This window comes from Amblyomma maculatum, chromosome 9 (genome assembly GCF_055883805.1).
Source record: "Amblyomma maculatum isolate TAMU_Amacu chromosome 9, ASM5588380v1, whole genome shotgun sequence".
NCBI lineage: Eukaryota > Metazoa > Arthropoda > Arachnida > Ixodida > Ixodidae > Amblyomma > Amblyomma maculatum.
Window position 1 is genome coordinate 68,477,575 of NC_139352.1, and position 16,396 is coordinate 68,493,970.

Here is a 16,396-nt window from a genome sequence, read left to right on the forward strand (position 1 = left end):
TCAGTGGGTTGTACATGCGACTTCTGCCATCAGTGAGCGGAATGAACTAATGCTCAGGAATATATAGATTACCTTTCAGTTTACCTTTTCCTTTTAGTTTCTGAAAAGTGTTCTCGTACACAAACGATTACAATACTCAGTTCAATTGCCAGTACACACCAGCTTCCTCCTCATTTCTGCCTCACAGCCTCCCCCCCACCCTCCCGCCGCTTTCCGCCGGAGAAAAAAGAAAGAACATTTCCCTACAATTTCTTTGCCTTCAGTGGCTCGTGGCACCTTTCATATGTACAGGGGCGATAATGAGAAATACGAACAAAGCGGCGCCCACGCGCTGAGTGGCTCGAATTATTTGTCGCTGCAATTGCCCCAGGGTGACAAAATGTACAGGCTAGAGTCGTACATGATACAATAATTGAGGATTCGAGCGTGTTTTTGTTGCCGCCTAGGTACAAGCGCAGTAACAAAAATACCGACAGTGGGGCGCGTATGCCCTTCACGCTTCGCTTCTCTTTAATCTCGATGATGCACTTTGATCAGCCCCTTATCTCTTCTCCTCTCCACTGACGGTACTAAGGACGTAAACTGGAACAAAAATATTTTTGGCAACCAAATGTATAAAAATTTTGTTAGGTTGCGTGCTGGTCGAAGGCGGGTAGTCGATTACAGGCTTGTCACATTGAAAGCAGTTATGCGAATAACAGCAAGCAGCTAACACGCACCGTCGTTCTCTTACTGTCTCTACTGATAAAGCTCAAAAAATACCATTTAATGGTGGCTTTTTCTGACACGGCGGTCATTTTGCATCTGTTTAAAGAAAAAAAAAATCTTCAACAACTCTCATTTGATTTTTGGAGTCCAATTTGTATACAGAAATGAATGTAAATATTACTGGTAAATAAAAATAAATAGTTGATTGGTTAATTGACTGACTTAGTGATTGATTGATTGAATGTTCTCCAACGCTACACTGGCAGTGTATCGAACACAGTTTTTTCAAACTAATTATGCGATTAAATAGTCGGTGTCCCTGATGACAATGAATTCTATCTAAAGACAAGTAATAAGTTCAGAATGCTGAAAAAAAAAAAGTTCCTCTTCTAACTGGACCTAGCAGAAGCCTTCGAAAAATCTTTCAGCGGCTACTTCCGTCTACGGTGTCTAAATGGTAGCTCAGCCCGCGTTTTCAATACTAGTAGTTTTGACCAGTATGGGACGAGCGGATCACATCTTAGCTCACGTTTTTTGTATTCGGGCTACTGATATTAATTTGATGATTATTCTGTTCCAGGCTTACTCATATGAGAGCAATATCTTCAAAAACGTGGATGGTATTTGTGGATACGTACAGTGCGCACACTTAATTTGTGCGACAAAATATCGAGACATATATCTTTGTATGCTCGCAAAGATAGAAATATGAATGCGAGTATGCAGTGCAAAGAAACCAGGCCTTGACTGAATGCAATGACGTCTACTGTTGGACTAGGAGGTTCACCCATAATGGCATTAAAATAGCCTTTTTGAAGCTAATAAAGATAAATATATAACAAGACCCCTTGTTAAATTGTGTTATATTTTGTATTGAGTATTTAATGAGTTAGCTTTAGCACGACCATTCTCGCAAAAAAAATATGCGGGAATGTTAATTATCTTCGCCCTTAGGAGATCACGTGATAGCTTCCATGGCTCCAGTCTGTGGCTCCCTTTGTGGCACCTCGTTCGCGTACTATCAGTTCGTGCTGGCTTGTTAACTGCGAATCCCCTAATTTGATCCTCTGATATCTCACACATTGGTATTAGCATACAACCCAAAGCTACCATGCTGTGTAGCTACCGGTCATAGGCGATCACCCAACACAAAGTGTCGCTAACCAAGCCTCATGAACGTACCTGCGTGGCCTATGTGCCGCGTGCCTGTCTCGTCATACAGGAGCCCTGGAAGATTGAGTCTATTCCACCTTCCCGCCTCGAATGGGCAACCAGAGTCGGTAGCTCTTCCAAAATTTGTGATATCATGTGGTAGCGCTAAGTCGCATAAACCTGTCGAAGAATCGATGATCGGCCATGTCAGCTGCCAGATACCAACAGCCGGAGCCATTCCCATGACTTTTCATTTCATTTCATTTATTGTACCCTCAGGGCTTTCGCATTACAGAGGGGGGTGGGAGCAGTAAAACAAAACAAAATCAAGTACAAGAGGAAGCGTGACACAAAACGATTCCATTGAAAATAGCTCAAAACGAAATTCAACAAAAAGGAATATAGTATGCATGAGTCAACGAAAAGCAACCAAACAAAAACATCCAAAATAAATTCGTGAAACAACTTGGGATTAATCAGATTCCAACAGTGCGATTAATGCGGCTTTGAAACGCGCAGGGTCGATGATGCAAGTATCTTCCCGTGGAAGATGGTTCCAGTCACTGCATGTTTTAGGAAGGAAGGAATTAAAGCAGGTACTAATTGTCCTACAGGGGGGAACAGCAACTTTTTGAATGTGGTCGATTCGAGGCAAGATGAAAGATGGCTCTTTTATACAGGTAGCCTTCAACTGCGCGTTGTGGTAGTATAGTTTGTGGAAAAGACAAATGCGTGAAAGTTTACGGCGAGTAGACAGTGATTGAAGCTTGAGGTTAGATTTTATACGCGTAACACTTGCTGCCCGATGATAATTTCCAACTATGAAACGGGCACTTCGATTCTTCGCAGCCTCTAGACCATTTATTAATGTGATATTACCGGGGTCCACGATGGAGGGTGCTTACTTGAGTTGCGGAAGGACAAGTGTGGTGTACAGTAACATTTTCAATGAAGGTGGTGATGAAGAGAAATTACTGCGGGCATACCCAAGCATGCGGTTAGCCTTCGAAGTGATGTGCTTGATGTGGGAATTCCAAGAAAGATTATAAGATATGTTAATGCCAAGGTATTTGTAGGATGATACCGATTCGAGACGAGTACTATTAAGAAAGTAGTCTGAATCTGTTTCTTGGTTACGAGTGACACGCATGCATTTGCATTTAGATGTGTTTAATTCCATTTTCCATGATTGGCACCAGCCATATATTTTGTTTAAATCAGTTTGTAGGCATGCAATGTCATTCGTGTTATTAATTACTCTATAAATTACGCAGTCGTCGGCAAACAAGCAGATATTAGATGAGATGTTAAGAGGCAAGTCATTTATGTAGCTCACAACACCGGCAACGCCAGCAGTGGGGCCTTGAACGCTATCGTTAATGGCCTTTAACGTTAAAAAAGAAAGTGCCCACTGTTTGGCCTTTGACGTCTTCGAGTTAATCCTCCACTTTCCGAATGCACTGTGCGCCCGGAAGGCAGACCTCCCACAGACGAGCGTACACCCATCTCTCAGTTGCCAACCTCCACACTCCAAGGCCTTCACCCACCTCCCTCCAACCTTCAGAAGGCTCGATGCAACCAGCACTCATCCAGAAGCCTCCACCGGGTCTTATCCGGGTCATAACAGGCTTATGGTGAAAGCATATCCAAAGGTTCTATCGTCTGGCGACTGAAGCTGTGTGCAGGAGACTCAAGTGGCAGGCGCACTCTGATACTAGCGAATACATCTCAGTGTTACTCGCATTGATCGTCTTTCCTAGTCTTGTTCCGTGCACCCGTTAATACGCTTATGCTATTCCCGAGCGAACAACAAATTGGTGATGGCGTAGCTTGATTAAACCTAGCATGTAAGCGAAAGCTTTATTACTTATGGTAACATGTGGTAGAGCTCCTTATTTACAGAAGAAGCCGAAAGTGTTGGATGAGGGGCATCATCATCATTCTCTCGTGAACTTTATTAGAACAGCCAACCTTTTCCTTTTTTAATGCCCCTTTTAATTTTCTTTTCACATATTCTTTTATGCCCTGAGGCAATTAACAACGCTTTTAATAATAATAAAAAAAGAAGCCGGTCAAATGAAGCAAGAAGATTCTGAAGACGTCAAGAAAAGGAAGACATAAGAAGGGAAGAAAAAAAACGGGACGCATGTGCAGTTGTGATCTGCGCCCGACATGGTGAACTTGGCTTTACATGACGTAATGAAGATTTCGCTTAGAAAAAAAAAAAAAATAACTGCGCCGCATTTTTTTTTTCACATGAGACTCGCAGTTTTGTGTCATATTGTGCCTCCCCACGTACATATGTAATTCTTTAGACTTTCTGTGTGCTGAAATAAACACTTGAAAGTGTTATTTATACGTTGTGACGTGAACCTCAGTTAATGTTGTATGTGCAAGAACGAATTGGAAAAGAAGTTTTTGGGAATTCAGTTGAATGATGTCTCACGGTATCCATTTATGCCACCAATATGAAAGGGTGTGCGTTGCATTACACATATGACGGATGGAAGTTATAATGTCTACATGATAGCATGTTACGTAAATAAGAACGGCGTCGTTTCGCAGTGCCGTGGCTGCAATACCTGGCGCTGCAGAAAACAGAATCAATCAATCAATCAATCAATCAATCAATCAATCAATCAATCAATCAATCAATCAATCAATCAATCAATCAATCAATCAATCAATCAATCAATCAATCAATCAATCAATCAATCAATCAATCAATCAATCAATCAATCAAAAGTGCTGCTTGAAAATGACCTGGTTTCCTTGCCTAATCACCTTGACAATTAGCAGAAGGCCTATCGAATAAATACCAGCCGCGACGGATGTTTTCCATCCAGACGAGGCACCGGACCAGGAGCTCCAGACGAATCAAAAGTGCTGCTTGAAAATTACCTGGTTTCCTTGCCTAATCACCTTGACAATTAGCAGAAGGCCTACAGAATAAATACCAGCCGCGACGGATGTTTTCCATCCAGACGAGGCACCGGACCAGGAGCTCCAGACGAATCTTGAGCGCCTGCACAAGAAGCTCCTGAACGGAGACGTCTACGACAAGACGCTGAGGCCAGTTCCAGTGTCGAACCAGAGCTCAGCGTCCTTGGTCGAGGTGTCTCTCGCGCACGCACACATTGTCGCTGTCGTGAGTGGTGTATACTATCTAAGTAGATATAAGCAAAGGCTTTAACCACGTGCATGACGCTTTTCCCTTGTCGATCACTTTCAGAAACACGCACGCGCACACACACACACACGCACACACACACACACACACACACACACACACACACACACACACACACACACACACACACACACACACACACACACACACACACACACACACACACACACACACACACACACACACACACACACACACACACACACACACACACACACACACACACACACACACACACACACACACACACACACACACACACACACACACACACACACACGCGCGCGCGCGTGCACGCACGTGGTGTCATTTCGCCATTCGCTTCGTTAATCAGATGTCTTGTGCCGGGTTACCAACTACATGTATCTGGAGACTAGTTAAATGAGCACGAACTATCGACTTTAAAAGAAAAAAAATGTTAAAGGGCTATGAAAGAAACTTTAATGCTTTATCGCAGAGTTTTTCACGCTGCATCAGAAAATTCTGTATGAGCCGAGCAAGATCTCAGTACGATCTGCCGACAGAGTGAGACATTGAAGCTTAGGGTTCAGCAGAATTTCAGGTCCTTTTCTGTGGTTTATGTACTTTTCTCTTTGGATAGTCCACAATGCAGATGGTGTTAGACCCCTTCTCCTTTTTCATTGTTCCTTTCTTCTCTTGTCTTCGATTCTTCCCTCGTGTGCTGTTTAGCGCAGGTACCCAAGCTTCGTGAGAGGAAGGAACTGCAATTTTCATAACCTTTGGTAATCTAAATACGTAAATCAGTGACGGAACTCAAATCGGAGAGAATGAAGCATGTAATTGCGACGAAGGGATTATACATTATCATAACTCTTAAACAGCATACGATGAGGAAAGTAATTCAAAGGAGGCACTTAAGACTAATAACGTGCAGCAATGCGACAGCATTACGATCTCGCGGATAAAACGCTTTCGAGTGAGAATTTCCACAAAATGCTCCTAAGCCATCTTGCGGTAGAGCATCCGCCTCGTATTCGGGATGCACCAGCTACGATTTTTGATGCCACCGGGTACCCACCGGTTACAAAGAAAGAAAGAAAGAAAGAAAGAAAGAAAGAAAGAAAGAAAGAAAGAAAGAAAGAAAGAAAGAAAGAAAGAAAGAAAGAAAGAAAGAAAGAAAGGAAGAAAGAAAGAAAGAAAGAAAGAAGGAAAGAAAGAGAGAAAGAAAGAAAGAATGAAAGACAGAAAGAAGGAAAGAAAGAAAGAAAGAAACAAACAAACATCCCACAAAACGAAAGCACGTGTACAAAAGGGCCCATTCATGTAGCAGGTTTGTGGAATTGAGTTCTCCCATCGCTGCTTGTGCACTAATGCCTCTTGCGACCGTATTTCAGGAGCTTGAGAATGGGTGGCTAACCATCGTCGCACCGATGTTACTGGTGAGTAGGAAATGTCACCAAAAGAACAAAACTTACGACTTGAACTACTGGCTATTGCAGGTAGTTTTAATAAACCTTTCTTTAGTTGAGATACACAGTATTCCCACGCATGGCCATTTTGTATCTGGCAGTACATACCACCTAGTTTTTGAAAAGACAGAATGGGGACAGGGGGGGTTAGTGCACGAACTCGATGTTATAGCATCCTAGTGGAAATAAAGAAGAGAACATTGTCGGTGCATGTATTTCATAGATTGTGTATGTCACGGATAAGCGTAGGTGTTCGGTTTAGGGCTGACTTACTCAACTTCAAGCGAAGCAACGTGTAGCCTGTGTTGTCAGTTACGATTAAAGGGGGGGGGGGGATTTGAGTAGAAATTTCTTCGGGACTAGGGTGGTCGCTTCTGGCGCCAGGCAGGTACAATTAATTGGAGATGTAGAGAAGAATACTTCATACCTGTAGTAGTCTTCACCTGGCTGCTTATAAGGATTACGATTTGGGTAATTATGGTACATACAAAGTGACAGTAACTACGTTCTTTTTCCCGCAGGTATGGACAGACAGAGCCCTGTCTTGGAACGAGAGCGACTACGGCAACCTCACTTCTATGGAGATATATACGGATGAAATCTGGACACCTGACTTAGTTGTTCTGAATGCGTAAGAAACTTCCCGCTGCATTCGCAGGCAGTGTTCGTTCAGCTCATGCATGACGTTTAGGGTAGGATCTTCGAAGCTGGTTATAAAAAGAGGTTGTGGCAAGTAACACGTGTCGCAACGCCCCATGATTTCAAATTAAGCCCAATATCAAGTTACCCCCACGACCTCATTCGGCTCTTACTTGCCTTACGTTTATACGTTTATCGGGAGGTGATTTCGCAGTTAAATGGTTAAAGAACACGAGGTCAGTACATTGATTTTTCGGTGACGAAGAAATAACTACAAATAATCAGAGGAAATCCTTATGTAGCGTAAAAAAGGAGAGCCATGTCCGCGAATACCGCACCAATCTGTGCTGTTGTAATCGACACGTCTTTTCTTCTCATAACTAAGTCAATCAGCGATTTTGTTTTTGCCAGTGAAAGGACGAAGGAGCTTGAAAGACTTTTTCTCGGAAGTACAACAGAGCTACATTTTTCACACACGCACACAGAAAGACTTAACGGAGGCTGAAATATTCTTAAAAAAAAAAAAAAAAAATAGCGCAGCAAAGTGTCTTAAGCTTGAAAGCCCAAGAGAGGAGATGTTAATTCTACCTCTAAAAACAAAACAAAAAAGTCAGTAAAACATGCAAGGACGTTGTTTCAGAATTTAACCTAACGTTTTACTCTATTGCGCCAGGAATCCCGAGGATTTCCACGTCCACACCACGGAAGTATACCTGAGGTCTCAAGGCGACGTGTTCCAGGTGATCTCATACTTAGGGCTAGAGTGTTTTGCTTTCGATTTCTTAGGACATGGCAGGCTCTTCTCAACATTTGTTCTGGAACGTTATGTCCCCTTTTTGTCGACTAATCTGTTTGCCATGAAATGATTAAGTTTTTTTGTTTTGCTGGAGATTATATGGTGCCCCCCAAAATGAACTCATCTACGTTATATTTTACCCCCTGTGCATACAAGGGAAGGAGATCTACCAATAATTACCTCACATACAATGGTCGGACTTAAGTAATGATTGCCATATGAAACTCTAACACCTTAAAAATTAATGTTTTAAAATTAATTGCAAGATGGGGTACTACCAAAAAAAAAAAAAACAACTATACTACCTACCTTACATGCTACAAACTATTTTTGTTTATCGAAGAATAGCCTAAATAGTGAATATTTTTCATATATTCATCTCGTCTGCTTTCACAGCTCTCTCAGTTCAGTTCCGTCGTTCAGTCGTGTCCGACTCTTCGTGACCCTATGGACCATATCACGCCACGCTTTCCGGTCTCACTATCTTCCTAACATCTAACATCACATAACTTCATCTGCAGTGCCTCGAGAATGCCATCTAACCATCGCGTTCGCGTCCTACCCCTTCTCCGGCGACCCTCAACCTTTCCCAACATCAAATCTTTCTTCAGCGACTCCTCTCTTCTCATCAGATGACCAAAGTAGCTGAGCTTTAACTTTAGAATTGTACCCTCCAATGAGCAGTCAGGGTTTATGGTCGAGAATATCGACTGATTTGATCTTCTGGCAGTCCAAGGAACAGCTCTCTAGCCTTCGATAACTTGACCCAGCGTATTCAGTGGCAAAATCAGTTTCGTCATTGGCTGCATAGAGGTGTTTTTAATGATTAAACAAGAGCACTGCACGTCTGCAGATTTTTCACGGAAGGCAGTTAAGTCACAAGCAACCGTCCAGTAGGCAGTGTGCGTGAGACATTTGAGCCGAATCGTCTCCGTATGTCGCCTAACTACACCAATTGCCATTGCTCTCTGACCTAAGCATAAAACAAGAAAAAAATGACTGGAGGCGAATGAAGGCTGAGCGTGAACTATGAAGTTGACCTCTGTTGCGCCAAGAGGTTGGACGCGTTCTTGTCGCCTGTTTTGTGATCGGGTGCGGCCTGCATTTTTTGGCGATAGCAATGAATCTGAGTCGGCGTCGATGGAAGGAACAAAAGGAGTTAATATACGGGTTTTGCAGGGAATTATTTACAGTACAAGATCGGCACGGGTGCCGAAGGCTACTAGCCATTCACGACTGTTCTCGCACAGCCCGGTCAGGAAAATTACGTCGCGTCCCCTTCTTGCGAGTGGCACTCGACGGATGCCAGTGACGGTCTAGTTCTCCAAGCGGCAGCGCGCTCTCTTATATAACCAGGGAAACCATTGATTCACAAATTGTCCACTTCGGTGGAAGAACTTGACTGGGGCCCGAGAGGCCCAGTCAGCGAGCGCTCTGATCTTTCGCTTCAAATCCGCCGTGGCGAGAGGCCTTTTTGCCGCCAGGCTGTCTGGAAATTCGATGGCACGTCTCAACATAAAGCTCACAATGCTTCCTTCCAGTGCGCCCTTGAATTGCGGCGCAGCATCAGAGCTTGCAAAGGGGCGCTAGCTGGAGAAGTTTGGCGTTCGGCTCAGTCGGAATCCGGGTGGCTTGCCCGGGCACAACACCACTCATACCTTTTGTGTTCATATTATCTTACCTCAATGAGCTTCATAATCTTTATCAGCCGACAAGAGATCATTTATATCAGTTCCCTTTACTTCAGCCTCATTTTGATTGTTATGCATTTTGTCAAGGTATTTAGCCGCACCAAGCCCCAGGAGTTGACTGGATAGAGTTTGTGCTACGTGAACGGTAAACATTCAGTAATACTGCAGTAAAAATCCTTACATTGCCTAGCAACCTTGAACAAATGATGCTCATATGTGGAGAGTGTTCAGGCAGGATGTTAAATTCTCTTTCTTATCAAGTGCCATCTGCCTGCTCTGTCTGCCGCGGAAAACGGGTTATATCTTTATCAACTCCTTCTCATTACAGCGGCTTACATCTCGTTTTGTCTAAGATAAACACCTCACACGGCTCAGGCAAGGAACGGCCATTAAGACACCGTCTTGCATTTTAAAGCAGGGGAATCTTTAAGCTCCGCCTTTAGAGTATGACGTGTAAGCGTGATGGCTTCCGTTTGCCGGCTTCCCTCGCTGATACTCGTTTTCATGCAGGGAATTTGTTACTGGTTGAATGAATAACATGGAATTTACGTCACTACTACTTTACACATTCTCATTAGCATGCAGTTGTAAGCTACTGCATTATATGAGAGAGCATTCGGCATAGATATCGAGCGCCATTTTAACCAAGCCCCACGAACGTGCCTGAGCGGCGTTGGAGTAGCGTGCTTGGCCCGGTCTACAAGGGTTCTGGAGGGCTGGATTCCGATCTCACCTTGCCATTTCAAAGGCTCAGCTCGTCATGTCTCTCAATCTTACGACTAGCCTGTACAAGGTCATGCCACTTGCCAACTACCACAGGCCAGAGGTGCAGCCCATGATTTTTCGTTCACACTGGCAAGGCCTGATGTTTTGGAGAACGGGGCCTCTACTGCTATCGCATTAGTACGAAGCAGAACCATACAAGGGCAGCTTTATGTCATTCGATCCGGATTTCACACAAAGCGAGAAATTACAATATATGAGGAGGAGGAGGAAGATGAGGAGGAAAGACAGGGCGGTTAACCCGTAAAAGAAACCGGTTTGCTACCCTGCACTGGGGGAAAGGGGTGAGTGGATATAAAATTTGTGAGAGAGGGATGGGTGAAGTTAGTACAGTCACAATATATGACATTTCTCTGTATTCATGCACCTATGGGGCTGAAACGTGGATGCTAACGAAAAGGGTCCGACTTAAGCTGAGAACAATACAGAGTGCTATATGGGACGAAAAATGGTAGGCGTAAAGTTAAGTGATAGGAAGCATGCAGAGTGCATCAGAGAAATAACTTGAGTTAATGACATTCTGGTGGAAATCAGGAATGGGCATGAGCAGGGCACGTAGTGCGAAGAGAAGATAACTAATGGTCACTTAGAGTAACAAACTGGATTCCACGGTAAGGAAAGCGTAGCAAGGGGCAGCAGAAAGTTAGGGGGGCGGATGAAACAAAGAAGTTCGCAGGAGACGAGTTGATGCAGCTGCCGGGTTAATTGGACTAATATGGGAAAGGTCTTCACCCTCTCTGAGGAATGATCGTATGGCATTTCAGTAAAATGTAAATTAAAATTTTGAAATTATGGCACTCACATCTTTCTGGAGCTATTTTACAGCAGCGCCCTGCACCCTTTATTTAACAGCGAATCCATGCTACGAATATTGTTTGAATAATATGAAGCACCATAGATATTTACTTTTTCCACTGCTTTATTGTAACACCGCAGGATCCGTATTCTCGCATCAGGGTTCCTTGTGCCATGAACCTAGCTGACTTTCCGAATGACGAGCATTTTTGCAAGATCCGCATCGCTTCTCTCGTGGACAACGACGACGAGCTGGAGTATGACACCGTGGAAGACCTTGCGGAAAACGCCCTGACTGCTACGGATGTGAGCACATCTCGTTCGCTTGTGAGGAAGGGATATATGGCGGAATAGTTAGGTTTCCCTTGCTTATTCGTGACTGGCAGATCACACTGCCAAGGTCAGCCTCGTGAATGAGCGCAAGAATGCCGTTTCTTTTTTTGGGAGCAAATGAACAGCACTAAGAAATGTGCCGAAGTAACGAAGAAACGAATTTATTCCTGCATCATCAACAATACGCCTAACTAGGGGGGAAAATAGATAGAGAAGAACGCTGAAACTTCGTGTGCACTCACTGCCTCACTTCTAATGTTCGTGCATCATTCTCCTGCCCTCGCTTTAACCGTTAAGCTACTCATTTCAGCGTATTTATCCACCTTCTCAACATCTGTCTTACGATGTCTCCTTAGTAGTTCATTTCTCTGAGTACAAAATTATAACAATACAATTAAGCCCAAAAACCTTCACTTGATCAAAAAAAAAAGTATGTCTACGGATACAAGACATTCTATGCGGTCTAGGTTCAGTTCAGTTCAGGCGTTCAGTCGTGTCCGACTCTTCGTGACCCTATGGACCATGTCACGCCACGCTTTCCGGTCTCTCACTATCTTCCTAACATCACATAACTTCATCCGCAGTTATGAATGAATGAATTCAGAAAAGAGCAATAATGTATCTGTCATTTCTTTTTATATGGGCGATAAGATACTATGTAGCGTGCTGTACAGAAACAATGCTCTCGCGTATATGGCGCATTAATATTTTTGATTTTCTGAGCACTTTTTTTTTTTTTCACTAAAGCCGTGGCAGGTCCACCAGTGGGAGGTGACGCTATTTCCCGAGTGGGAGAGCGGATACCTGCTCAACAGGTGGGTAGCCTTTTTTTTTTCATGATACCTACCGCTTCTAAATGACCTAGTGCCGCTCCTTTAAGGTTGACGAAGTCCTACCAATTGGAAGAGAGCAGGAATAAACACCTTCTGGAGCAAGGGAGACATGAGAATGCATTAAGAGTCACACACTTTGGCACAGGAGAAAAAACAAACAAACGAAAAAAAGAACACAGGCTCGAACCTTTGGCACACCGTGTGTATTGGTCGCTTCAGTTTGGTTACACAGTGGTACACGAAGTAACAGGTAGTTGGTCTTCGCGTGGTCCTCGCGTGGTATTCGCGAAAGGCGTATACGGCAAATGGTGGCAGCTGTCAAAAACACATGCCGCCCATTCGCAGGCGCAGTTTGCTTCTTGTCGACCCAAATAGCAGATGCGTCTCTCAAGTGAGTTTGTTTTCAACCGGTAGCAGGCAAATTTTCGCCTCACCTTAGAGGAATACGCATCTTCAGATTAAGGCGGATTCTCGCTGTTGCCACCGCTCTGTGCAGGACATACCTGGAGCTGACCATTCGTCTCAGGAGGCGATCCTCCCTGTACACCTACACCGTGACCCTGCCCTGGATCTCCTCGGTCGTAATCATGCTGCTAGTTTTCTGGATGCCAGCCAACTCGAGGCATCGCCTGACGCTGTGCTGCATCAATATGCTGTTGGTCGCCTTCATGCTGCAGAGGATGGTACCGCTACTTGAGGGAACGTACAACCCTCCCCGGATTGGTGAGGACGCTGAGAACGTGAAAGAGTGTGAAATTAACTCCTTCTTCGTGGGAAGAATAACACTTTTACCGCTAAAAATAAGTTACTGATTCATAACAAAGTGAGCCAAGAAGACGGTAGGGCACAACGTTCGCTTTTTTCAGAGGAGGCTTAGGTATAAAGGAGGCTTAGAAAAAGAAACAATGAAATGCGCTTTTGTAGCGCGGCATCAGTGTTGCTGAGGGAGCGAATAATAACTTAAATTGATTTCACCAGGCGTTTCGGATTAATTGAACTGCACAGGTAGCACCGGCCATTAGTATGCCATAGAAGCGTTGTGCAAGTTACAGTATTAATATTCGAATGAGACGCAACATTACACGCGTATCAAAGCCTTGATTTTCTGCTTCCTCTCGCATCTAGTCGTTAAAGCTGCTGTATAATAGGAAAAATGATATAGCAGAATGATATAGCAGAAACTACCAATGTCCGAGGGAGGACCTGCCTATTCATGTGCCGCAGCCTTATAACGTTATAAAACTATCGCGACCCCAATAAAATTTGCGTTAAAGATGGCCTTACCCTAAATTTCCGGATATGTTTGAGTGAGTGTCACCCTTGGTGCCACATATATGCTTCGTGCGAAGTGTTCGAAGTTGTGATTCATTATAGTTGGCGGATATGAAATTGTAGGATGATTTTATCATTTTAGGGAAAGTTGCATATATCGTGCTTGTCTTTAATTATGTTATGAAAAGTGTGTATTGCAAAGTTTTTTTTTTTTTTTTTTGCAAATGCTAGAAAGACAGAACATTAAGAGCAATGTAGGACCGTTTGACTTCAAGGAACTGTTATGTAACAATTCAGGTGCTACACGGCTCATTAAATTGCCCTGTGCCCTTATCAGAGTTTGATATCAGAACTTTGATTTGTTACGTGTCCCAATCTCTTCTCTTTTAATCCTAGAATGAGAAGGACCTCAGTGGTCGACGCGTTGATTAGCTGACATAACGAGTGAGAGCATACCGCCTTGGTGAATAGTAACCAGGAACGATGTTTAGATTTTAGCCGTCTAATTATGGCACCGTTGGTGTTTCTATTTCTGATTAAGATATAACTGTGTATATCTGAGAAATCATGACCTTTCCAGAGATTTCAGTGTTTAGGGACACACACACACACACACACACACACACACACACACACACACACACACACACACACACACACACACACACACACACACACACACACACACACACACACACACACACACACACACACACACACACACACACACACACACACACACACACACACACACACACACACACACACACACACACACACACACACACGCACGCACGCACGCACGCACGCGCACACACACACACACACACACACACACACACACACACACACACACACACACACACACACACACACGCACGCACACACACACACACACGCGCGCGCGCATGAACATCATCTTTGAGAGGGCAAATTACCTGCCCCACTCACATGCCCATCAAGGCCGCAGCAGGATGAATCTTGCTGTATTACTCCTTCCGTGCAAATGTTGAAGCATAACAAGACAGTAACAGATATCGATCAAAAGAGACATGAAAGTTGCTCTCGCAGTGTCGTTCCTGGAAGGCGCGATGCTGATGCAGGCGGTCATCGCCATTATCGCGGTGGGGTTCCTCAACGTGACTTCCGGCTACGTCCTGTTTCCGGTCGCCGTTCCGACGCCAGTCATGCAGTTCCTGACCGGCGCCGCTCGTGCGGCCCTGTGTATCAGTGACCACGCCTCGACAAGAAGCACTGGAGGCGGCCCGTTCTCCATTCCACCGGAGACGGGCGACGCCTCGCAGCATCAAGAGCAGCGCAACACCAGCGCAGTCACCAGGTTGTCGCAGGAGAGAGCCAAGGAGTGGCTGCTGTTGTCGGATGCTCTGGACCGTGTCTTCTTCGTCGTATTCCTCATCGCGGCCCTCTGCGTTGCCCCCTTGGGTCCTAGAGCATTAGTGCAATCCTTCACGTAATATATCCCCGCCATCTCAGCCTAGTCTTTCTCTTGTCTTCTTTGCACACTGCCGCGGGGTGATTCAAGCCTCACAGCGTTCAGTGAAGTTTTTGCAGTGCTTGAGCTATTTCTTAAATTATTAATAATCGCAATATTATTTCTTCCATTTTTTTCCCTTACCGAACTACCACCACCACCACGTTCATCACCACCACCACTACTACTAGTACTACTGCTACTACTATTCCTACTAATACTGCTACTACTACTACTACTACTACTACTACTACTACTACTACTACTACTACTACTACTACTACTACTACTACTACTACTACTACTACTACTACTACTACTACTACTACTACTACTACTACTTCCTCACTAAATCTTTCCTAATATTTTGTTTAGTTCAACGTGGTTTCCTGATGTAAACGTCACCGAACCACAACTTTGGGTTTCGTATTCGGTAGGCAGCCTCTACAGGCCCTTCGCTTCCCGTCATATAAATCGACGGTGTAGGCTGACTAGAACCTTATGGTCTGATTGAATACAATTGCAGACTAGTGATTTCTACCTTTCAGCAGTAAGAGACACTGAGCCACCAGCAGACAGGCGTTTCGAACTGATCCTCATGCATCCGAACCGCACATTACGCATATACTCTAGATGTTCTTTGTACTATGTAAACCGGGAAATCCCTTTGCCAACTATCTCGATGCAATGCGAGTGATTGTCTTGCCTATAGTTATTTGCACTCAAGATTTGTGCGCTTTGGCAAGTGACAGGCTTCATCAGGCACAAGCAATATGTCGATCACATGACGGAGTGTAAGCCCATGTTGATAAACCTTCTAAACGCCATTCAGCCCATATGGTACAGTTTTACCGCTGAAACTACAACCATAATTGACGGCACTGTGTTAAGTGTGTTTTATGTATTATCATCTGTTATAAATGGTTTCTTGTACTTTGCTGGTAAGTGTTTCTTAGTGGAAAGTTTCCGACCCGTGCCTTCTAGAAAACGGAATCGTGGTGCCGTCATGATCTGTCGCATTCTTCCTCACTTTCTTAACATTTGTTCAGTTGGCTTGCAACAAGTATCATGAGGTTTCAAGCCTGCCCAAGAACATGCGTATTGCATTTCTAATTGTTTAAGCATTTCTTCCTGTGACGTGTATGCAAATTTCTGGCAGACTTTGGCGGTGTTTGTTTTTAAGCCTACACCAGTTGCCCAAGGCGATCGATCGTTCGCAAAAAGGCTACTTTTCTTTCGTCCATGTTATACTTGAAATACATTAACGCGGCACAGTAGACAG

At 44.2% G+C, this 16,396-nt stretch overlaps 1 protein-coding gene across 1 annotated transcript; it reads left to right on the forward strand.

The window, feature by feature from the left end:
* The first annotated feature begins 3,164 nt into the window (after positions 1-3,164).
* On the forward strand, positions 3,165-15,138 carry LOC146179313 (neuronal acetylcholine receptor subunit alpha-2-like). Its single transcript, XM_084580171.1, has 9 exons — positions 3,165-3,174; positions 4,845-5,008; positions 6,406-6,450; positions 7,002-7,111; positions 7,793-7,859; positions 11,326-11,490; positions 12,265-12,332; positions 12,847-13,073; positions 14,694-15,138. The coding sequence occupies exons 1-9, from the start codon at positions 3,165-3,167 to the stop codon at positions 15,095-15,097; spliced, it is 1,260 nt and encodes a 419-aa protein (XP_084436297.1). The 3' UTR covers positions 15,098-15,138.
* Positions 15,139-16,396: the final 1,258 nt, after the last annotated feature.

Bases quoted from the DNA above. Each gene is read 5' to 3' on its own strand.
- LOC146179313 (XM_084580171.1), top strand. The intron at 6,451-7,001 runs GTGAGTAGGAAA...TTTTTCCCGCAG, and splicing joins TCGTCGCACCGATGTTACTG to GTATGGACAGACAGAGCCCT. The intron at 12,333-12,846 runs GTGGGTAGCCTT...CGCTCTGTGCAG, and splicing joins AGCGGATACCTGCTCAACAG to GACATACCTGGAGCTGACCA.